This window comes from Urocitellus parryii, chromosome 4 (genome assembly GCF_045843805.1).
Source record: "Urocitellus parryii isolate mUroPar1 chromosome 4, mUroPar1.hap1, whole genome shotgun sequence".
In the NCBI taxonomy this organism is placed as follows: Eukaryota; Metazoa; Chordata; class Mammalia; order Rodentia; family Sciuridae; genus Urocitellus; species Urocitellus parryii.
The window spans coordinates 62,234,368-62,258,815 of NC_135534.1; the positions used below are offsets into that span (position 1 = coordinate 62,234,368).

A 24,448-nucleotide genomic window follows, 5' to 3' on the forward strand; every position below is an offset into this window, starting at 1 on the left:
TTTCAAACTTTATTACTGGACCCACTACTTGCAGACATAATAAGGTAGAATCTCTTGTCCATCATGAGGACTGCTGCAGCACTCTGTACATAAGTTCCTTAAATAGATGCTTTGGGATGATCACTATGGCTTTTAATATTTCTCTGGAATTCTACCTAACTCCATTTTGGGATGGTCGAAGGCAATCCTTTGTGGAAATTCCCCTACCTCCCACATTTGAGGTGACTCTAGGTTCTGGTTTGACAAGGAAAAAAATAACAGTAAAATTTTGAGTTGTCTAAAACTAGTAAGCATGTATTATTTTCATGGTTCTATGACAAAAGCATACCTTACTGTCTTCTATGTAATAAAAGTCTAACAGTAAATGTGCTCCATCTGGGACACATTGCTATGTGAGTATCACCTGAGGGGCAAGATAATTCTTTTTCCAAATATGAGAACAAATTAGATCTTGCAGCCTATAATTTGTTTAGTCCATTCTACATATTTTATTGTGATGACAGATAATAACATGTATATTCTGAATGCTAATTATAGAATAAGTTCCCCCAAAATTTGTCATAAAACGATAAAGAATTTCTCAATTAACTGAAGATTGACAATGTCTGAGCTGGGTTTGCTTATGCAACTGCAAGGCTGGGGGCCATGAGTTTATCCGTGCTGAACTTGGCTATGAAACTGTACTGCAAATACATATTGGTCAAGCAGCTTTATTCCATTTCTATCTTATCCTTGGACTAAGGAGATAACCAAGGCAGTCTGACTCTGCCACACCATGAGAAGACGGTAAGCCCCACTGAGCAAGAAAATCTCAAGTTTCTGCTTTTACCGAATGAGTATTGCCAGATGTCTGCTGATATCCCATGGACTAAAGTGGTGTACATGTTGAAACCCATAGTCAATGCATGGGGAAATATACTCTGGGAAAGCAAATGTTTTTAATAATCTAATCCATGATACAGAATGGCCCATCTCTAGGGAGTAAACCAAATGAGAATTTAGAGAACCTCAGAACAGTCAGAGGCCCGAGGTTCATGGCTCTTCCTTTCTTACTATCCAATTTCTGGAGGACTGGGGCACCTGAGAACTGACTGAAGACCCATTTTAATTATCTTCCGTTGTCTGAAGTAAGCATTGACAAAATAGCATGGGTCTTGAAGTGCATTATCAGAGTCTTGCAAGTTTTCTTCATTATTCTTTTTTTTTTAAGAGAATTTTTTAAGAATTTTGTAATACTTATTTATAGTTTTCGGCAGACACAACATCTTTGTATGTGGTGCTGAGGATCGAACCCGGGCCGCATGCATGCCAGGTGAACGCTACCACTTGAGCCACATCCCCAGCCCCTCTTCGTTATTTTCTTAGAATTGAAATAAGTGCTATTATTAAGGAAATAAAAGGGTCACAAAGTAATACAACAGTATAAGTAGGTCTTCCTGAAAAGGTATGTATGAAAACATCTTTTTAAAAACTGGAGTATTCAAGTATCAGTTTGTACAACCAGACCAAGAAACACAGACTTGTGAAATGCAGTTTCTAGGATATTAAATGCAATCTTAAGCTGCTGAGAATTGAAATGTAAGATAGGGTGCACAACTCTAGCAATTAACTTTCCTTGAGTATGCTGTAAAATGATTTCCAAATCATCGTTTTTATAATAAAAATATTATTTTTTGTTCTATGAACATTATGGGTCAGCTCTCAGTCCAATTCACATCTATTTTTATCCTCACCTTAATGAATCTAAGCACAGAAAATCCCCAGGTCAGGATATGCTCACTCTTGTGGCAAAGAATGAGACTAAGCCAAGATACACAAGCATATTGCAAGTTTAATTCTTGAGGCACATTTTAAACTACTCAAAATACAATGACAAGCATGTTTAACATCAGTGTGAAATATACCTCCACAGTACAAGGACAGGGGGTATAAATACAACTATTTTATAAATCTTTTTTTTTTTTAAGAGGGGGAGAGAGAATTTCAATATTTTTCAGTTTTTGGCATACACAACATCTTTGTGGTGCTGAGGATTGAACCTGGGCCGCACGCATGCCAGGCGAGCGCACTACCGCTTGAGCCACATCCCCAGCCCCTGAACAACTATTCAGTTCATCACAACTACATATTGCAACTATCTTCAGAAGTCTTTCTTTTTAAGAGGGAAGAGTGCTACTTTTTCCAAAAGGTTCTTTGTCTTCTTTACCCATGTGATAAATGTATGAAAGTGAGGTAGTCAAAACTCTACCCAAGACTTTAATTGACCTAATGTAGTCTGGATCTGCAAGGAATGGAATCTCATTCTCCTTGTCACACTGGAAATTTACCAGATTGCTGTTAAGATTTTTCCTCTCCACTCCTATCCAGTACTTGGCTAGTGGTTTTTTTTTTTTTTTTTTTTGGGGGGGGGGTGGGGGGGTTTGTTTTTTGGTTTGGTGTTTTTGTTTTTTTCTTCCCCCAGAAAACTGTTCACCTAGACATCCTTTCTCCGGAATAGACTGAGTATGTGCTCACGGATCTGCTTGGTCTTGACACCGTAGATGATGGGATTTATCATGGGTGGGAAGAGCAGATAGAAATTGGCAAGGAGTATGTGGACGTGAGGGGCAGCCCGGCGAGCTACTCGGTGCATGACTGAAGAGATGACCACAGGTGTATAGGTGGACTGGATGGCACCTATGTGAGACACACATGTCCCAAATGCCTTGTAGCGGGCCTCCTGAGAAGCAAGCTGCAGAACTGCCCGGAGGATGAAGATGTAAGACAAGATAACAAACAGCAGGTCCAGCACCACAATAAACATGGCCACAGCAATGCCATAGATGTTGTTGAAGCGGGTGTCCCCACACGCCAGCCTTACCACGGCCATGTGCTCGCAGTAGCAGTGGGCAATCATCGGGCCCCGGCAGTAGTGGAAGCTTCGGAGCAGAAAGGGGAGTGGAGTCATTAGTGTCACAGCCCGGGTCACAGCAGCCATGCCAATCTTGGCAATCAGAGGCCTGGTCAGGATCGTGGTGTAGTGCAGTGGCTTGCAGATGGCCACATAGCGGTCAAAGGCCATGGCCAGCAGCATTGCTGATTCCATGATGGCGAAGGAGTGGAGAAAAAACATCTGGACCAGACAGGCATAGAAGTTGATCTCTCGATCCCTGAACCAGAATATGGCAAGCATTTTGGGCAATGTTGTAGAAGAAAGGACTAAGTCAATGGCTGCCAACATAGCCAGAAAGAGGTACATGGGTTCATGCAGGGCTGCATCAGCCCTGATAATGAAAATAAGGGTGCAGTTGCCAAGCAGGGCCAGAGTATAGGCAAAACAGAAGGGAATGGAGATCCACATGTGTAGGTGCTCCAAACCAGGAATTCCCACCAACAAGAAGGCCACTGGATGGGTTGTGGTTATATTGAAGGTTGACATGACTCCTGGAAATCCCTGGCTTTTTGACAAGGCTCCTTCACCTTCCATGTATATTTTCTACAGTATACATTATAAGAGTTTCAAGATGTGATATTCCATTGGAGGACTAATCTTATTACCATTGCTGTATTTTAAACAAAATAAACTAGTAGGCCTCAGACATGGAGAAGTACAATCGATGTTTCCTACTGCAAAGAAACGTTGAATCTTAAGTGACTATAATACTGAATATCCATAGAACTGATAAGACAAATTTCATAAAGGAATGGAGAATAGTGTTCTTGATATCAGGAATAACTACCTTTTAGGAAAAGTAATATTTAAATCAGTTCATGTCTTTAGCTTCAGTGGAAGATAAGATTGTATGTGCTAAACTCCTGAACACAGAAGCAAATTTTCTGTTATAAAACCTTAAACTTAGGTACATAAATGAAATCCAAATAGCCACTTATGGATAGTGGTTACCATATTGATCCATGCAGAATATTTCCATATTGGAAGAACATTTTTGTTGGGATCTGAATGTTCTAGAGTGGGTCTCTCCTTTTTATACCCACAAATCTGAATACAGTCCTGACTCCAGCTTGAAAATAACTTTTGTTCTCCACTAAAATTGTTAGGTTCCTATTGATGTAGCTTACATTCACCTAGAAATGTCTATAATTGGTCTCACCTGTCTCAAATATTATTTGAATTTGAAACATTCTAATCTGGATTCCTTTCCCGTTCTCTTACATTGCTTCATTGGGAAGACCCGTAATTTCCCTAATGAGCGTGCCATGGCTTCTTACCTGCCTTCTTGCAACTGTGCCTCTCAGGAACTTCTATCTGAATTGACCATTCTCTCCCTCTTAATCCACTCTTCTGGGGCCAGGGTTGTAGTTCAGTGATGGAGCACTTGCCTCTCATGAGGCACTGGGTTTGATCCTCAGCATCACCCCAAAAAAAAAAAAAAAAAAATTGTCCATCTACAACTAAAATAAATTTTTTTTTAAAAAAATCCACTCTTCTCTTGGATCCCATGATATTTTTAGCCCCTCCTCCAGTTTTTCATTTTGGTCTCCTAGTGTAGTTCTCAATATTGAATGTATTCAGGTCTCAAGCTTAACCTCTGTTCAACTTTACTGAATATATTTAGTAAATTGAATAAACTTGGTGAAATACTTAATTTTCCTTAACTGGTTAAGGAAGCCTATGAAAATATCCCTTAGAACTCTTAACTTTAATAAAAACATGACTAAATCACATAGTATGATGTGGAGTTAGCTTTAAAAAGGAAATAGGGAATTTTAAAGTAGGTGGAGAGGGGAGATAACAATCTGAAAGATCAAAGTGGACCTCACCAAAAGTGAAAGGAATTTGAGCTAAAACAAAGAGGTGTGAAGAAAAGTACTTTAGTTCCATTAAAAGACAGAACCCAGGATTCCATGTGGGTGGCTTAGATGGGGTGGGGGGTGGAGGATATGCCAGTGAACAAAAATGGAATGAAAGAATAAAAAAAGCAGGGAAAACAAATCCAAAAGTACACCTCTGAGCTGAACTATACTGTCAACTATATCCAATAACATGAAGATTCATGAAGATTCATGAAGAAGGAATCTTGACTGTCCACTCTGGACACGGAAAAGGTGAAGATTTATCTAGTGGCTTCCACATACCGCCCCAAGCCTGCAATGAAGGATTGATCCAAAACTGGTAGATTTCCTCATACTTACAAGTTCACACATACACCAGAATAGCATGCCTCGGTGACTAGGGAGACTCTGGGGCAAGATGCAGCTAGGTAAGGCTATATCTGCACTCAAGTGGTTGTCACACCAATATGTAAATATGTAAAGAATATAGTTATCTCTGGAGAAAATACTGAAAAGGAACAGCCAGATACAATGCCTCATGATATAAATGTTCAATATTCAAAGATCAGCTAGATAACTAATGTAGCTACAGAGAGGTGAGTGAGTGGGAGAATTATAAAGATCAAGAGGAGGAAAGATCACACAGGGCTCAGCAGAGAAAAGTATGCATAGTCACTAAACTTTCTGAATCTCACAATACAAAGAGTTAAGGGTAAAAACAGGATAGAGTCCAGAGGCTATTTCAGCAACCCAGGGAAGGGAGGAATCTGGCAAAATAAGGTAGTAGTAGTATATGTGGTACAAAGGAGCTGGATTCTAGATATATTTTGAAAACTGCCCCAGGGTTTGACAGATTCCATATAGGTTATGGATAAGGAAGCCTAAGATTCTTGTCCCGAGCAACCAAAATGAAAGTTCCCCTCAACTGAGATGAGGAAGCTTTTTGAAGAGGATCAAGATTTCAATTTTGGATGTGGAAGTCTGAGATGTGCATCAGAAATCCAAGTAAAAACGTGACCTATTTGGATAAGTCTGGTGTTTGAGGGAGAGATTTGGGTTGCAGGTACAAACTTGGAATCATTGGAAAAATAGATTTAAAGCACAAAACTGAGAACAAAGAATATTGAACTAAAGTAGAACTTTGGCAATTGTTAGGATTCTTTTATAGGAACAACTGAGATGATAGTCACTAGAGATGATAGTGACAGTTTGTGCTTTAAATCTATTTTTCCAATGATTCCAAGTCAGAAATGAATCTGAACACTTAGAATCAGTACATGGGAGGAGTGGGGGCATATTGAAGTTGACAAAGGAGACCGAGTAGACAACTATCAAGATAGGAGATAACCAGGATAATGTGCTGCCTTGTTAGGCTGCTAAACACATAGTATTTTAAAATTTATTTCTATGGAATGCTACTGATGAGTTATATGAAAACATAGTTGGCTTTGTTTGGAAACAGAGGGTAGAGCAGTTTCCATAGAACAGCAGAAAGTGAAAGTGAAGTCTGTTTTAACTGAGTGGAAAAGTCTATCCAAGATCCCTCCTGCAAGGACTCTTGCTGCAGGGGCCAGCATGTAAATGAGACACTGTCTGCAGTGGGAAGGAGTCGAAGTCATCCCTTAATGTGGCATGTAACCCTCCCTTATGTACAACCTCAAGAATGAGATCCTAATTGGAATGGGTTTTACTCCATGTATGTATAATGTCAAAATATACTGAAATATCTAAACATATTAACCTAAAAGTGTGTGTGTGTGTGGGGGGGGGGGTGTTTACAGTATCTTTAAAGCTGAAGAGAATTAATATAAAGGTAACGTATCTTCAGAAACATCCTATACCATTGCCCTCTTCCTAAGTACTCTACTTGTTCACCATGGATTTTCATTGCCTTTGAGATCTTAGATAAGTTGACATCTCACCTTCTTTCTAGTTTCCAGACTAGACATCCAACTCGTATCCTTATACCACATGGAATTCATTGGTAAGTATCGCCTGATTATCCTTCATAGTAAAATAATAGTTGTATATTTTAATCATCACCACCCTTATTCAAGTCACTCTCATCTCTCAGCTGTTTCTACAAAAGAATCCTAACAATTGCCAAAGTTCTACTTTAGTTCTCCAATATCTACCCCTACCACAAACTTCTACCATATTGTGAAGTAAAGGACTGGAGTTGACGAACTGTTCCTAGCAACTCCAGCCTTTAACAACAGTGTTGAACATTTTACCAAATGAAGCATGACTCCCAGACCATTGAGATATGTCTTCTGACTTTTTTACATGACTCCCCACCCACCTGATCTCAGCTCAGAATGTTTATCTTCTACTGTAAATAATCCCATGTTAGAAGTTCTAAAATCTCCACCAGCATTGATTTACCTATAACAGAATAAAAATCTTATCACAAGATTTTTACTGTGCCTTAGTAATACTTGTATATCTTACTCAGCAACACTTGTCTTTGTAGCAAACAAGCTCTATGCCAACAAACTATTTTCAATAGACATATATACCAGGCACTGTTCTTGAATATGAGACACTATAACTGATAGAAAGATCCCACATGTCTGTTGCCAACTTTGTTTCATAAACATTTTTTCCACAAATTCAAACAAGTTTAATCTTACCTGAGTTTCCATATTCCCCCTTCCATCCCTGTGTACTTTATCACCAACCACCCTGTGACCTGCCCACCATCCTTATGCAAAGAAAACAGCATCTCATCTAATATCTTCTCCCAAACACATGGTGTCCAAAAATCCATGGCCCTTTCTTATTTTATCAGAATCTCATCCAAAAATCTTCCCCGGGCAGAATTGCAATTTCGGTAGGAAATTGAATGGAGACAGTTTTCACCTCGTATCCATGATCCAAAACTCTGAAGTGGATGTTTTATCCAACCTACACTGTTTCAAGAGCCAAAATGTCCCCACTGAACCACAGGACTTATGTCATTGTCTCAAATGCTTAATAAAGTAGGACTGTGTGCCCAGAAAATAATCAGATGACTAATTGGCACCCTACGCTTTAACAGAATAGGATAATGATGGATTTGAAAGATTAAAACTCAATGATAGTAAGATCATCACAAAGTCCTTAAAGGATATGGCTGTAGTAGAACCTCAAATATTTCTTAGTACTGCCTGTCACCTTACAAGTTCAAGCCTCATTTTCTCCCTTTTGACTAAGGCAGAGACCTCCTAATTGTGAGGAGGGGTCCTGATGGGTGTAGGGAAAGTAGTGATAGGATCCAAGATGGAATAATGAGCTTTTTCCCAGAGATGACTCGAAGCATTTGGCATAGAAAGGAGGCAGGAGTCCTATGTAGTAGGAAGAATGTTGAGTGTATAGATGAAGCATTTGGAGGGGCTGTGGAGACTTGCCTTCCTTTTTTAAAGCCAAAGTAGAGATTTTTATGGCCAGGAGAAAGCAAAAAGAGCTGATGCCCAAGACCAGGACAGGATGTGGGAAGAAACTGGCAGTGTCCCTCATTACTTCCCACTCACCACAACTGTACCACCTGTTTCCTGCTCCCTAGTTACAGCTCTGACCTCAGGCCTCAGTGTGAAATGCAGCTCTGGAACCTTTCTATTAGCTCTGTGCAATTCCAGTGCAGCCTTCCTCTTCCAGTTAGGAGTAGGGGCGGGTCAAGGAAAGAGGGAGGGAGCAGCTGGATTTATCCTCACAAACCTCAGCATTTCTCCCAAAAGAACATGGAAGCGGAAATTACTGCCCTTGAGTCCTCACGGATTCATAGAAGGCGCTGGCCTTTTCTCTGGGGTTGACAGAGGAACTCTCCTGACCCAGGCCTCATACCCCAAGGACTCCATGCAGCCCATGCCCTCTTGCCACCTAGTGGCACTAAGTCAGGCTTCCCAGGGGTCTTGCCTTACTTGCCAGAGGCTGTGAGTACCTCAGGTGGAGCCTGCTTATACCTTGGTCTTTGTCTCCTTATGCTATGTTCATTGAAGTGTCTCCTGAGAAAGACGCCCTCATTCAAATTTATACACTGCAACCAACTCCTATCTAATTGTGTCTTTAAAGGTCAGGAATTCAAGCCAAAGTCATCGCTTATTTAGCATTTATATTACTCATTGGCCTGAACTATGCATTGACATCTAGCTTGTAACCGAAGCATGTCACTTCTCTATTCTTGATCCGTTTCCTTATCACTAAGGTACAGATAATACAACTTTTCCTAACCTATAGGGTTGCTGGGAGGCTCTAACTATATGAATGTAATAATTATCAACCATTTATAAACAATAAAGGGTGAATTCTACAAGTTTGTTATTTTGCAAAGAGAAGGAAGCTGCTTATTACCAGTGTTCCCTGTGGACTTTGCCTGATATAAGGCCTCCTCATATTTTTGAAAAATAATCTTAGAACTTTGTTACACTTGACACCCTTCCCACAGAGGAATTCTGGACTTGAGGTTGCATAACTGCTGGCCCTCAAAGTATGGACTTGGGCCTCTCAAATAAGTCTGTCCTCAGAAGCAGGGATGAAATAAATTGTTACACAGTGCCTTTAAAGTTGCAACCTAAATTAGTCATGCACAACTATGCCAAGGGGATACAGCCTACCTAAAAAATCATCTTGCCAAAATCTCATGTAGCAAAAGTTGGTGTCAGGGGCAAAATGGGAAAACAATTCTTGTTTAAGAATATGAGACATTATCAGATTTTGTGTATACTTGAAAAAGTGCCAATGGATCTATGAAAGAGTGATGTGAGAAGAAATTCCAAGATGACACCAATACTGTGCCTTAAGAAGAAAGGGGGCTGGGGATGTGGCTCAAGTGGTAGCTCGCTCGCCTGGCATGCGTGCGGCCCGGGTTCGATCCTCAGCACCACATACCAACAAAGATGTTGTGTCTGCTGAGAACTAAAAAAGAAATATTAAAATTCTCAAAAAAAAAATCCCCCTGTTCCTCTGGACGGGCAGAATCACACCTCTGGGATGGGAGTCCCCTATGTTTCTCCTTTGCTAGCAAAGCAATAAAACTTTATTTTTTTAAAGAAGTGCTGCACCCCTCCCCTGACTCGGGCAATGGCAAGGCCCTACTGAGGTGGATGGCACAAGGCGTCCATCGTCTGGAGGAGCGCAGTATGTTTCTGGGAATGGACTGGTTTGTTTTTGTATTCCTTTAATAAGTATAATTGCGATTTCTCATATGACCATTAAGTATGAAGGAAAAAACATGACTTTCCCAATTAATGCAACTACTTCTAAAGAATAGAAGATCTGTTTGCTCTAAATGCAATGATTCATCTGTGGCGCGTAAATTGTTAATGTCTAATGAAAAACTCCCTGTATTCCTGTCAAGGAAGTTTTTGAGAAATTAAATTAAAATCTAGAGAAGAAAAATCAGTGTTTAAGAAGATGGATTAGTGCTTAGTACTGGGCAACTCGTTCTTGTTCCTGTGCACAGTGGTTTGTGCTCTTACTTTTGTTTGATTAAAAGTAATAACAAGTCAACCAGTTGCCGTAACCATGGCACCGGTTCCAGTCAGTAAGTCAAGAAAGAATAGTCAAGGTATAGGCCAATAGTTTGGGACATTTTTAACTTTTAATAATTAACTAAGCAGAAACAGCTCAAAGCAAAACTCGAACTGAAAGTACAAATGCTTGCTTATGCATAGGCCAAGATACATTCTTCTATTCTAATTGTAGCTAGGTAATATTTTGTTTCTTTGAATGATTCCTGTTTTGTAACCACAAAGTACTATGAGCCTGCCAAAATGAAAAGTATATATGATGAACTTCACAAGTAAAGATTGGGATCAGCACCTTCACTTTGGTGTCTGTGTTTCTCCACCCCCTCTTTGGCCGACTCCTCACCATCCGTTCGTCTCCCGAGACCCCCTGTTGGAGCTGGTATCCAACAAAGAAGGAAGAAAGGTTGGGTGGAGTCACTAAGTAGAACAAGATCCTGCACTTAACCATAATTCCTATTACATCATGGATGATATGTAGGTATGTGTCCTAGTTTGAGATACTGGAATGTTCTGGTGACTGGGAATATTGTAACCAAGCCAAGACTACTACAGTTTTCTTTATACTAATCTCATATTCTTTGTATGAGGATAAAAATATATGTACTTATAGGTTGCTCAAATTTGTGTGCCAAATGAGCTAATCCAAAAGTTGTTTCATTTCACTGTTCGTGACCAATCCTGTGCTGATGACAGATGGGTTGCATGGCTCTGGGATTCTTACATTACTAAACTTCTGCAAGAAACAACTTCTCGCTCCTCATAGGGAATGGAAAGGACTCAAGGGATGATGTATTATTCCTTGTGAAAGTCAACAGGAGTTTTGTGCATGATGAGAGATGAGGGTTTAATTTCATCTTGTTACATATGGATTTCCAGTTTTCCCAGCACCATTTGTTGAAGAGCTCTTTTCTCCCGTGCATGTTCTTGGCACCTTTGTCTAATATAAGATAATTGTAGTTTTGTTGGTTAGTCTCTGTGTCCTCTATTTTGTACCACTGGTCTACCAGTCTGTTTTGGTGCCAATACCATGCTGTTTTTGGTACAATTGCTCTGTAGTATAGTTTAAGGTCTGGTATAGTGATACCACCTGCTGTACTCTCCCTGCTAAGGATTGCTTTGGTCTATACCCAAAGGACTTAAAAATGGCATACTCCAGGGACACAGTTGCATCAATGTTTATAGCAGCACAATTCACAATAGGTAAACTGTGAAGCCAACCTAAATGCCCTTCAGAGTATGAATGAATTAAAAAATGTGGCATATATACACAGTGGAATATTACTCAGCAATAAAAGGGAATAAAATCATGGCATTTGCAGGTAAATGGATGGCATTGGAGAAGATAATGCCAAGTGAAGTTGGCCAATCCCCAAAAAAAAAAAAAAAAAAAATGGCAAATGTTTTCTCATAAGGTGACTGACTCATAGTGGGGTAGGAAGAGGGAGCATAGGAGGATTAGATGAACTCGGGGTAGAGGGTGGGAGGGGGTCAGGAGGTTATTAGCAATCATGGTGGAATGTGATGGACATCATTATCCAAGTACACGTAGGAAGACGAGAATTGATGTGAGCATACTTTATATACAGAGGTGAAAAAATTGTGTTCTACATATAATAATTGTGATGCATTCTGCACCTTTGTCTAATATAATCATAGTTTTGTGGGTTAGTCTGTGTCTTCTATTCTGTACCATTGATCTACCAGTCTGTTTTGGTGCCAATACTATGCTGGTTTTGGTACTACTGCTCTATTAAAAAATCAATTTAAAAACAAATAAAAGTCAACAGGAGGATAAGCAGGTCTCTTGTTAGAAATAACTTCTAATTCCTAACACTGTTAGTATTTAGTGCTACTTTAGTCCTACTTTAAAGGTTGCCACCTTCCCAAACAAAAGAAACCATAAAGAGATGTTGACTCCATTGGAATTAAACGTAATGTTTTTTGTGTTGAATTCTGTGAACAGAGTTAGGAAAAAGAAAGACTATAGGTTTTTACTTTACTCCTCACTCAGATAGCTTTCAACCATTCATACGCTACCTGGCACAGACTGTCTCTTTCAAAGGTAAATAAAAGCAAACATAGATAAGAATATGTAATTCCTAAATAATAGTCTCTGAGGGGGAAAAAGGGGGATTCCAAAAAGTAAAACAATACACTTGTGGAAGACAATGTATGGTGGCTTCTATAAGAAGCCCTGTTGTGTTGTCAGCATTAATAGTAAGGGAATTATTAAGCTTTCGTGATACAGAAGATATTAGTTCCTCTAATCTGCTTTGCCTTGCTCACTTTTTTTCCATATTCTGATCCTTGGATAGGGAATTCAGAGGACAAAACCTGTAATTTTCTCTTCCAAGGACATAAACATAAGTTTGGCATCCCTACCTGTCCCCAGGTGTTAGAACAGATGTGGCTGGATTAGTTAAATGAGCAATTTTCAATCTTATTGAATACAAAAAAAATGAATTGTACAACATACAGAAGTCAAGACATGTCTTATTTGAAGTGTTTAATGAAAGGGTTTGGCTATGAAGAGAGAAAGGTAAGTCAAAGAATAAGACTGGCTAAGCTAAAGAAATAACTTTCTAATAAGTAGAGCTGTCTCACTTGGAACCTGCTGTAGCCTGATAATGTTGCAAACTTCCCAACCCTGGGAGGATTTCCTCAGAAGCTGAACACCTTCTGTCAGAGTGACTAAGGAAGGATTCCTATGTCAGATGCACTGTTGGTAGTCACCCAGGTACCAAGTATATAAACAGATCACCAAATTCCCATTGACTTGACAGAAAATCAAACTCTAAGGCTTCTCATAAGCAAATGAACTTAGATGCAAATGAACTGAATCTTTTTTATTCAAAATCACCAGAAGACCAATGCAACAAGACTGTCAAATTAGTGAAGAGGAGGGAGCACTGTGAGAAGCCGACAGCCAGCAGTTTGAGTCTGTAGGCTCCCGGAGAATAGAGACCCACAAGTCCTAAACAGATTGGTGACTCTGAATTTCAGGGCATTTTTTTCATTATGCCAGGAAAGAACCAAGCATATGTTCTGACATTATTCTACTTACTGTCAAACTTCTTCCCCACTCCAACAGGCAACCACCCATACTCTTGAGCTGTCCCTCGCCCTCCTTTTGCTTACTTTCTCAGGAATAGTCCTAAGACTCGCTCACGAATCTGCTTGGTCTTGACACCATAGATGATGGGATTTATCATAGGTGGGAAGAGCAGATAGAAATTGGCAAGGAGTATGTGGACATGAGGGGCAGCCCGGCGAGCTACTCGGTGCATGACTGAAGAGATGACCACAGGTGTGTAGAAGGACAGGATGGCACCTATGTGAGACACACATGTCCCAAATGCCTTGTAGCGGGCCTCCTGAGAAGCAAGCTGCAGAACTGCCTGGAGGATGAAGATGTAAGACAAGACAACAAACAGCAAGTCCAGCACCACAATAAACATGGCCACAGCAATGCCATAGATGTTGTTGAAGCGGGTGTCCCCACACGCCAGCCTTACCACGGCCATGTGCTCGCAGTAGCAGTGGGCAATCATCGGGCCCCAGCAGTAGTGGAAGCTTCGGAGCAGAAAGGGGAGTGGAGTCATTAGTGTCACAGCCCGGGTCACAGCAGCCATGCCAATCTTGGCAATCAGAGGCCTGGTCAGGATCGTGGTGTAGTGGAGTGGCTTACAGATGGCCACATAGCGGTCAAAGGCCATGGCCAGCAGCATTGCTGATTCCATGATGGCGAAGGAGTGGAGAAAAAACATCTGAACCAGACAGGCATAGAAGTTGATCTCTCGATCCCTGAACCAGAATATGGCAAGCATTTTGGGCAATGTTGTAGAAGAAAGGACTAAGTCAATGGCTGCCAACATAGCCAGAAAGAGGTACATGGGTTCATGCAGGGCTGCATCAGCCCTGATAATGAAAATAAGGGTGCAGTTGCCAAGCAGGGCCAGAGTATAAGCTGAGCAAAAGGGGATGGAGATCCACATGTGTAGATGCTCCAGGCCTGGGATTCCCATCAACAAGAAGACTGCTGGATGGGTTGAGGTGATATTGTAGGCTGACATGTCCACTGGGAATTCTTCCTCCTTACCTATTCCAGTCTTCTAGAGAGGATTCAGTATTAGAAGAATTGCAGTGTTTGAGTTCAAACTCTGCTCATGTATGTAGGAGGATTAGCCCTTGTTCCCATTCTGGACCTTAGAAGAAATTGGAAAATGATCATAACATACATCATGAAACACTTCTCGTGATCCTTTCCCTCTTGATGCTTATAAAATTTATTAGGATACTAAATACCAATGGAGCTAATATAAAAGCAGCCTTTAATGTGAAATGGAGTGCAAAAAGAGCTTTCTGGAATGTACATGGTCAAAGACGGCTTTAGAAAAGGGTGGATTCCTGGGGCTGGGGTTATGGCTCAGCGGTAGCGTGCTCACCTCACACGTTGCAAGGTGCTGGGTTCAACCCTCAGCACCACATATAGTTATCATGTTCAGCTACAACTACAAAAATAAATATTAAAAAAAGCTAGTCTTTTTTTTTTGAGTGGATTCCTGTGTAAATCTTACCTAAAAATTGGACTTGCCTCCACAGAAAGTCTGGAATCTCCCACCAATTTGTTACCTAGTCAGTATAAAAGCCATCTTCCTATTAGAAACCTCACCTCCCAGGACAATGTATAGCCAAGTTCTGGAGAAAATACACAGGTATAAGATGAATAGCATGGAAGCCCTATGATAACAGGGCTATGTGTTTTTATGTTTATTTCCACTATGTCCATGACACCCATAGGTGCACTTGCTAAATAATTCTTGAATGAATGAACATCCTCTTATGCTGTTGCTTTTGTCTTTCCTACTCCCTGTATAGTCCTGGCCTCCATGGGCCCTCCGGTTTATTTGTCCTCACAGCTCAATCTTGATGCTTGCTAATTTGTTTAAAATGTATAGAAGTCCACCAACCTTTCATCTCCAATTAAGATATACCTACTTTTATGTTCACTACATAACATTCACAATCCAACTACTTTTCCAGGTTCTTCCTGGCGAACAAGCCTGAACTAGCTTGAATGCTTTATCCAATTCTTATGTCATTGTCCTGTGTTTTCCTTATCTCCATAGCCAAGGTGTCAGCAAATACCAAAAGGAAACCTGTTATTTTTTTGGACCCAAAAGTACACTGGGGGTCCATTACTCAATTAGTACCGTTCTCTATTTTGTTTTTATTTTTGGAACCAGGGATTGAACCCAAGGGCGCTTAACCACTGAACCTCATTCCCAGTTTTTTTTTTTTCTTTTTTGTTGAGACAGAGGCACCCTAAGCAACTTAGAGAAACCCTAAGTCACCGAGGCTGGCTTTGAATATGTGATCCTCCTCCCTCAGCCTCCCAAGCTGCTGAGATTACAGGTATATGCCACTGAATCCAACCTGCTCTCTTATGGGATGCACACTTATCCTGAGAAACTTTAGAATGATGGATTTGGAAATTTGAATAACCAAATCATGGAGAAAGTAAGCAGATCTGGAACTGCTGGTTGCCAAGATTAGTACAGTTCCAAATCTTTTTACTCCTACTCCACAATTCCCAGATTCTGGCTAATAGTTACTGAGATCTTTAAGAAGCAAGTCTGCCTGATCTTTCTATTCTACCTCCTTATTTCAGACCCCCCCCCCCGCCCTGGGACTGTCACAGCAGTTACAACTGAGGCAGGGCCAGAATGTGGGGTAGGAGAAACATGAGTAGCAATGACCAGAAAACGGAAGTAACAAGCATGATCTGGGGCTATTTAGGATTTGATGGAGGTGGTCCCTAACACATGGCACAACACAGCACAGAACAGGGGAGACGGGAAAGGGTTTCTTCTAACAGTAGGATGGGAGCACCTGAAACTTGTAGGAATATTTTTTAAAAGGGTAGAAAGGAATGGAAAGCCAGGAAGTAAAGTAATACCTCAGATGGGGATAAGTTATCTGTCTGGGCATGAGAGGCACAAAGAATTGGACTCTCCTGTTACTCCATTCCCTAGCCCCTCGCCAAAACCCATTCCCCCACCCCTCGCCAAAACCCATTCCCCCACCCCTCGCCAAAACCCGTTCCCCCACCCCTCGCCAAAACCCGTTCCCCCACCCCTCGCCAAAACCCGTTCCCCCACCCCTCGCCAAAACCCGTTCCCCCACCCCTCGCCAAAACCCGTTCCCCCACCCCTCGCCAAAACCCGTTCCCCCTCAAGCATCAAATATTCTTCTCCACTTGGCTTCCGAGTTTTCCCTTTAGTGGTTCAGTCTAACTATCATTCTATCCTAGTTTTCTCTGAACTCCAGCTCACATGCCCTGGCCTCTTTTCACTTGACCTGTACTCCAGGTACCCTGTTCCAACCTCCCTGGGAGCCAGTTGATCCCAGCATAAGCCCCTCTCCCTGGTCCATGCCCTCATCCCATCTGTATCAAATGTCTTACTCTCCCTTGTGTTCCTGGGCTTCCTCTACCACTGCAGTCCAACATGCTCTCACCCTTCAGCGTGAGGCTCAATGCATTTTCTGCAGGCTGTAGGAAAAACTGGTACCTCTTAAGAGGAGGATAGAAAAGATGAATTGAAAAGGGAGGATCTGGCTATATCCTTAATCAGCTAATCTTTTCCCAAAAGATAAACGGAAACAGCAGGCTCAGTCTCTAAGGAACATTTTGAAAGGATCCCAAGATGGGCCTAGTCTCTTCTCGGGGATGCCTCTGGAGACTTTCTGCCTAATCTTCAGTCTTTAGGGGTTCCTTCCTCTGGCCTCCCCGGACCCTCCTCCCTCATCTTGCTGTGGGGTTCAATTGTACCCCCTTGAGGCAGAATGCAGTCTTTGGTAATCACCATGCCTCTCTCCACTCTTGGCTTTCTTCCCTGCCCTCTGAAAACTAGAGCTGCTTCAATGTACACACAGCTGCCTGCTGTGCATGGCTTCTGACTATGACTTAGGAGGTGTTCAGTTCCAACTACATCAAGGATATCTATGTCTGGAGTTTGGTACTTTTTTTTTTTCCTGGACCTTACCTGTAAACTCGGTTTGGAAGATCTAGGTTTGACTCTCAGCTTGTGACCTTGATAAGCCACTTGGCATCCATCCCTTGATTGTTTCCTTTTTGTAAGGACAATAATCCCAGTTCTTCCTATCTCACAGGATTTGAAGGAGGATCCAATGGATAATTGTAGGAAAATTTTATCTGTACAATAAACATTACTCTTATATGAAAGTATTAGTAAGTTCTTCTATGACTGGTCTTAGGGCCTGCTATACTGTCAGGGTGTCTTCTGTGAAAGTCAGCTTTCCTCCTCAGAACCGTAACAGCTCTTACTGAGACTATATCCTACTCGCGTCCCCTCTTCCTACAGAGAGATGCAGATCTTCTAATAGATGCTCTAATTCTTATCCCTCAGTCACCCTCTCCCCTGTAGTCTCCAGAATAGGTGGAAAGTGAGAGTCCTGCAGAGGGCTTGCATTGTTTGTCTGAACTAGGTCTTGTAGACATACACTATTTGTATAATTAGTTAACTATGTAAAGGCAGTGAACCTAACTTGAGGTTCACAAGGTGATATTGGGAGCAATGTGGAAGATACCCAGGTTGGGTTAGGTAAAGTTGTGATAATTCTGTTTAATTGTTCTAGGAACCCTGATACCATTTTCCACAGAAACTACACTCTTGCATCCCCACCAGCAAAATACAGGATTGCAATTTTCCCCATCCATTTAGCACCTCAACTTAATGAGACCCTATGTCTAAATAAAATACAAAATTAGGGCTGGGAATGTGGCACTCAGATGTGGTTGAGTGCCCCCGAGTTCAATCCCTGGTACCATAAGAAAATTATGTCAGATTCATTCCACTGTCTTTTCTCTACTTCCCCTCTCCCTTCCCTTCACCCCATTTGTCTAATATATTGGAATTATATTCTTCCCTCTCTTCCCTTATTGTGGATTAGTTCCCACATATTGGCAAAAACATTTAACCTTTGTGTTAAGATTGGTTTATATCACTTAGCATGATAGTCTCCAGATCCATCCATTTACTGGCAAATGTCATAAAATCATTCTTAATGACTGAGTAATAATCCATTGTACATATATATACCACATTTTCTTTATCCATTCATTTGTTGAAGGGCACCTGGGTTGGCTTCATAGCTTAGCTATTGTCAATTAAGCTGCTATAAACATTGGCTACATCACTGAAGTATGCTGATTTTTAAAACCTGTGGACATATAACAAGGTGTGGGAAAGTTGTCTACCCAGATCTGCCTCCTTTTTGAGAGAGGTCTCTAAATTACTGAGGCTAGCTTCAAATTTGCAATTGTCCTGCCTTAGCCTCCTGCATTGTTGGGATTACAGGCAAGCACCCATTACAAGTGGCCCCTTTGCCCACTTTTGAACTGGATTATTTGGGGGAAGTAAAGTTGTGGGAGTTATCTGTATTTTCTGAAAAGTTATAGCTCATTAGATGTATGATTTGAACATATTTTCTCCCATTCTGTAAGGTGCATTTCTACTGTTCCAAAAATGCCACTTTTTTAAATTTTGAAACTCAATTTATCTATTTTTGTTGCCTGTACTTTGAGTCGGATCTAACATTATTGCCAAATTCAAAGTTATGAAGTTCTTCAAAGAATTTTGAAATTGTTTAGATCTTACATTCAGATTTGATACATTTGTGATTTTTACATATGGTAAAAATTCAACTTCCTATTTTTTGTAAACACAAAAATAACTAGTTGTTAAGCCCCAACTTGCCCAACCCAAAGGCAACATTCAGCAGTTCAGCACTCTAGTTCCTGAATACTCTCTGCAGGTTTTCTTTCTACCTCCTCAATGTCTGCAGCCAACTAGTTCTTCTCTGCCCTGCCTTGGAGTCTTCTCTACTCATTCCTCATTCCTCAGGTGATTTCATCATCTTTCACAGCTTTAATTATTAACTCTTGCATACATATTCAATTGATCTGAACTTCAAATTGGTAAATAGTCAGCCTTCCATAATCATGCATCCCACATTCAGATTCAACGAACCATAGACTGAAAATATTTTTTTATGAAAAGAAATTCTTTTATTGGTTGGTCACAACATTACAAAGCTCTTGACATATCATATTTCATACATTAGATTGAAGTGGGTTATGAACTCCCAATTTTTACCCCAAATTCAGGTTGCAGAATCACATCAGTTACACATCCATTTTTACATAATGCCCTATTAGTAACTGTTGTATTCTGCTACCTTTCCTATCCCCTACTATCCCCCCTCCCCTCCCCTCCTCTCTCTCTACCCCATCTACTGTGATTCATTTCTCTCCTTGATTATTTTCCCATTCCCCTCACAACCTCTTATATGTAATTTTGTATAGCAATGAGGGTCTCCCTTCATTTCCATGCAATTTCCCTTGACTGAAAATATTTTAAATATTTCTGTACTAAACATTACTCACTAATCAATATAGTATAACATATTAATATAGCATTTACATTGTATTAGTTATTATAAATACTCTAAAGATTACTTAAACTATACATATCCTTCTATAAATTTTATATGCAAATACTATGCCATCTTATACAAGAATCTTCAATTTCTATAAGTCTTTGGCATCACGGGGAGAAGGGGTCCTGGAGCCAATCCCTAATATCTGTCCTTGAGTGCCCAATATACATTTCTGAGCTTATGACTAAAGCAGAACTGACTATTCTCTTCCTTCAGCTCTCTGAACTTTTCTGTTTCCTATCACACTAAAGCTTTTCCATTCCCCCTATTCCTCAGGTTGGAGCTTTCTTTGGAGGCCGATCATGTTCTCATAACCCCAGCTTCAATCAGTTCAACAAATCCTATCTATTGTACTTTAAAAGTGTATCACAAGTGTAATTCTCTCTGCCTCCATTTCAGGCACTGGCTATTAATAACTTTGGAACAAGCTTTCCTCTTCGACTTTGGGTTCTATGTTGGGAGGTGGGGGTAGATCTTTTAAAGTTTAAGTTACAGTATGACAAAACCCTGTCTTCCAAAAATCTCCCATAGCTTTCCAGCACAGTTAAAACAAAATACAGCATTCACCATGGCTGAGACACCCTTTAAATTTGCAATTGTCCTGCCTTAGCCTCCTGCATTACTGGGATTACAGGCAAGCACCCACCACAGCTGGCCCCTTTGCCCACTTTTGAACTGTCCCCTGGATCTTAGCCACTTCTCCAGATTCATCTATCACTTCCTCCTCACTGTACTGTAGCATCTGGCCTAGACTGCCTCTCAAGGGGATTACCTTTCAGAAGTGAAGGCCTGTCCAGCTGCAGCTCCTTCTGCCTGGAGCATATTTTTCACACAGCTGCCTGCCTCCTTCTCTCGTGGCATCATGAGCCCCACTCAAATCTCACCGCCTCCAAAAGGCCAGTCATGATTACCCATTCTAAACTATCACTTCCTGTCATTTTCTTATACTCCTTTTTTCCCATAGTACCACTTTTTAACCTTTCCAACTAAAATTAAAACTGTATGCACTTATGTACAACATTCTTTGAAATATGCATATTTGTGGAATTACTAAATTAAGCTACCATACACGATACATCACATACTTTTCTTTTGTATGGTGAGAATACTTAATATCGGTGATTTTTTTTTTTTCAGGAATACCATACATTGTTGATCATCTAGTGACCATGCTGAAATAAGTTCAAGTGCTCTCCTGAACTTATTCCTCATAACTAAAATGTTGTATTTTAATCTTTCCAGCCCCCACCTCGAAATCCTCTACTTACCACTCAGCCATCCTGGTTACCATTCTCTCTAATTTCAACTTTTTCAAATTCTGCACATGAGATCCTATGGTATTTCTTTCTGTGCCTGGCTTATTTCACATGATGTAATCTCCAAGTTCATTCTTGGTGTGGCAAACAGGATTTCCCTTTTTTTTTTAAAGAGAGTGAGAGGAGAGAGAATTTTTATTAGTTCTCGGCGGACACAACATCTTTGTTATGTGGTGCTGAGGATCGAACCTGGGCCGCACGTATGCCAGGCGAGCGCGCTACCGCTTGAGCCACATCCCCAGCCCCAGGATTTCCCTTTTTAAGGCTGAATAGTATTCAGGTGTTCATACATAACATTTTCTTTACCTGTTCCTTTGTTGATGGACACGTAGGATGAGTTCACATCTTACCTGTTGTAAATAATTCTGCAGCAGTAGAATGCAGATATCTTTTTCACATACTGCTCTCCTTTGGATATATGCCTGGTGGTGGAATTGCTAGATCATATCATAATTCTATTTTTGAGGAACTTACTCTTGCATGCCATTAGCAGGAATGTAAATTAGTCCAGCCTGCTGAGGGCCATTACCAAGTAGGTATGACGCATCGTAATCCTTGCCAGTGTACCCCATGTTAAATGGACTTGCCTTGGAAATTTGCTGCGACCTTGCTTGTGTGCTTTAGTAAGATGACCCTGCTCAAGGTGATCAAGGGTGGATCCAGGTTTGAGGAAGTATCCTGCAGGTTTGAGGAAGTATCCCGGTCCTTGGGTTTAAGGCATTTCCCGGTTTAAGAATATGGGTTTTAGGGAAGTTGAGGTTGAAGATTATTGCTGCTGGGATTAGGGTGTTCCTGCGGCTTGTTGAGTTCTCGTGAGATTAAAATGGGATTTGGAAAAAGCCTCGTGGAGTAGGATTTGGGATCGGACATATTGGAATTGCCCCTGAACGTGTGTGGAGGCTGGTGTGAAATCGGGAATAAAGAATTGCTGTTTGAACCTACAAAGCTGTGTGGTGCCTCCTGATTCTGGTGCCCCCCAAGACATCGGCACCAGCCATTCATGGAAAGTAGTATTTAAAAGATTTTAGATACTATCAGAGATGAATGCACTCTGATCTCTTGTCTTTTTATAACCCATTCTGTAGAAACCCTTTCCTCCATCCTCTCCAATATTTTAATGTTTTGGATAACAGCCATTCTTTTGAAAAAGCTATCTGTTACGGATCTTTTTAAATGAAAGTATCTTCTAATGAAAGTGTTTTCTAATGGCATAGAAGTTCCATGAGAACAGGAATTTCATCTTTGCAGTACTGCATTCCCAATAACTAGAGGAATATTGACACACAATAGATGCTCTGATATTCTGTATCCTAAATGTTGTTTATTAATATCTGCCCAACAGTATCCTGTGCTAACACTTAACACTGAGCATCTATGACTGTCTGGAAGACCCTGAGATGGGAAAGATTTGAGCCTTGATTCTGACCACTTGGGGGCTGGCAGAAAGTTTGAGTCATCTCACTTACGTGCAGTGCCACATTGGAATCCATTGTTTTTCTGGGGAGAGAAAAAACTAAATGGGAGAAATTCCAAGTTTCAAACTTCTTATTCTTGAAGTATCAGTCTTCTAAGGAGCTTTATCTCCAGGACAATACCAGATAAATATTAAGCCATCAGTGTATGTTGAATTACTGATTGTCATCAGTTTTTCTGTCTACCTAACCTACATTTGATTAAAATCCTAGCCACTTATTTAACAGCCTTCCCCCCCACCCGTACCTAACATCATTTAAATACTATCAGAGATGAATTTGCTCTGATCTCTTGCCTTCGTATAACCCATATAGAAACATGAAAGATCATAAGGGAATTATTATAATAATCTATTGGATTTACCATAGCATAGACCAGACAATTATAAATATTTTGTATATGTGATCTCATTGAATCTACACTGGCTTTGTTCAGTTTACAGATGAACTAGTATTCAGAAAAGTTAAGCAGCTTGTCCAAAAGAAGCACTAAGAAGTAACTATTTGGGATGAAGGCAGGGGAACAGGAAGGAGAAAAGGATAAATTAGTAAGATTATGCCTAAATATGCCTATGCCTAAATCACATTATGATCACTTGTGTTCAGAGGCCTCTCCACTTACCTGCTTTTAGATCTAAAACTGTTAAATGTAGCAACTGTTATACTTCTACTCTGTTGAATTTAATTGCCATTATAACCCTGAAGAGACGACTAATAGACTAATGCTGCTATCACAGGAGTGGATTCCTGATTAAAAAGGAGAGGTTCAGCCAGTTTTTTCCCTTCTCATCCTTACTTGCCCTCCTATCACATAATATAGCAAGGGGGTCCTCACCAAATGGGCCCCTTGGTCTTAGACTTCCCAGCCTTAGTGTGAACCAAATAAACTTCTATTAATTTATCCAGTTTGTGGCATTTGGTTAAAATAGCAGAAAGGACTATGACCCTATCCACACTGAACACTCGGGTTAAGACTCTTCTGCCGCCCCATTCTTCCCATCGAGACCCAAATTTCCTAGCTTCAACTTGCTCCCTCTTTCCAGCATCCCAGGGGTCCTTTTCATGTCCTTGTCCCCAGGGAACTCTATTTTCAGCTAGGGCCCTAATGACAGGATAAATACTCCAGCTCTTTTGCTCCTAACACCCTAAGCCCTGCTGGACCTGAAACTTCACTACCACACCCTGCCCAGACATGGTGAGTCTGTGAATTCCATGCTGCAATAAGCATGCTATGAGCAAACTGAAGACCTGATGGCCACTAAGACCATTTCTTTGAGGTCCTCTGCACTTGCAAAAGGACTATAAATTTTGACCTGTACCATGCAATATTAGTGGGTCTTGAGATAACTTTCTCCCAGAATACACACAGTAGTCTGCAAATCGGCCTCTTTAGGTCACAGACAAGGAAGCAGAGAATCTAGATGACATGACTGAGATCACATAGCTGGTGAGATGCAGAGCCAGAGTTTGAATTGGGCCACCTTTGGACTTTCACTTAGGAATTCTTGGCAGGTAGCTTGCAAATGCTCTAGTGCCCACCAGGGATAAAGTGGTGCCCCTGAGCATTTGACCCATGATAATTTTTTTTTCCTTCCTTGTGAGAGTTTTGTGCCTGATACTTGATCTGCTATTCTTGTATGTTTTAGGTAAGGCCTTTCTTATCAAATGCTATAATAATGCCCCTTATCTCTCTACTTTGTTTGAATTAAGTAGTTATTCTAGGAGAGTGATCTGGAGCAGGAGGCTGCAGTGTCTCTTGATCAAGAGGCAAATAAACCAGAAGAAAATAACACTGTAGTATAAGCAGAATGTTCACAAGTAGAAGAGAAAGCTGCAAGTCTCTAGCACCACCTTCACT

The 24,448-nt window shown here is 40.8% G+C and overlaps 2 protein-coding genes across 2 annotated transcripts; both read right to left on the reverse strand.

The window, feature by feature from the left end:
- Positions 1 to 2,473: 2,473 nt before the first annotated feature.
- On the reverse strand, positions 2,474 to 3,418 carry LOC144254625 (olfactory receptor 52K1). Its single transcript, XM_077798012.1, has one exon. It carries the CDS (start codon positions 3,416 to 3,418, stop codon positions 2,474 to 2,476), a length of 945 nt encoding a protein of 314 aa, XP_077654138.1.
- A 9,996-nt stretch (positions 3,419 to 13,414) lies between these two features.
- Positions 13,415 to 14,353, reverse strand: LOC113191360 (olfactory receptor 52K1). Its single transcript, XM_026401073.2, has one exon. It carries the CDS (start codon positions 14,351 to 14,353, stop codon positions 13,415 to 13,417), a length of 939 nt encoding a protein of 312 aa, XP_026256858.2.
- Between the last annotated feature and the right edge of the window lie 10,095 nt (positions 14,354 to 24,448).

What these genes read in the sequence shown, in the direction of transcription:
- LOC144254625 (XM_077798012.1), bottom strand. Translation starts at nt 3,418, where the DNA reads ATGTCAACCTTCAATATAACCACAACCCATCCAGTGGCCTTCTTGTTG.
- LOC113191360 (XM_026401073.2), bottom strand. Translation starts at nt 14,353, where the DNA reads ATGTCAGCCTACAATATCACCTCAACCCATCCAGCAGTCTTCTTGTTG.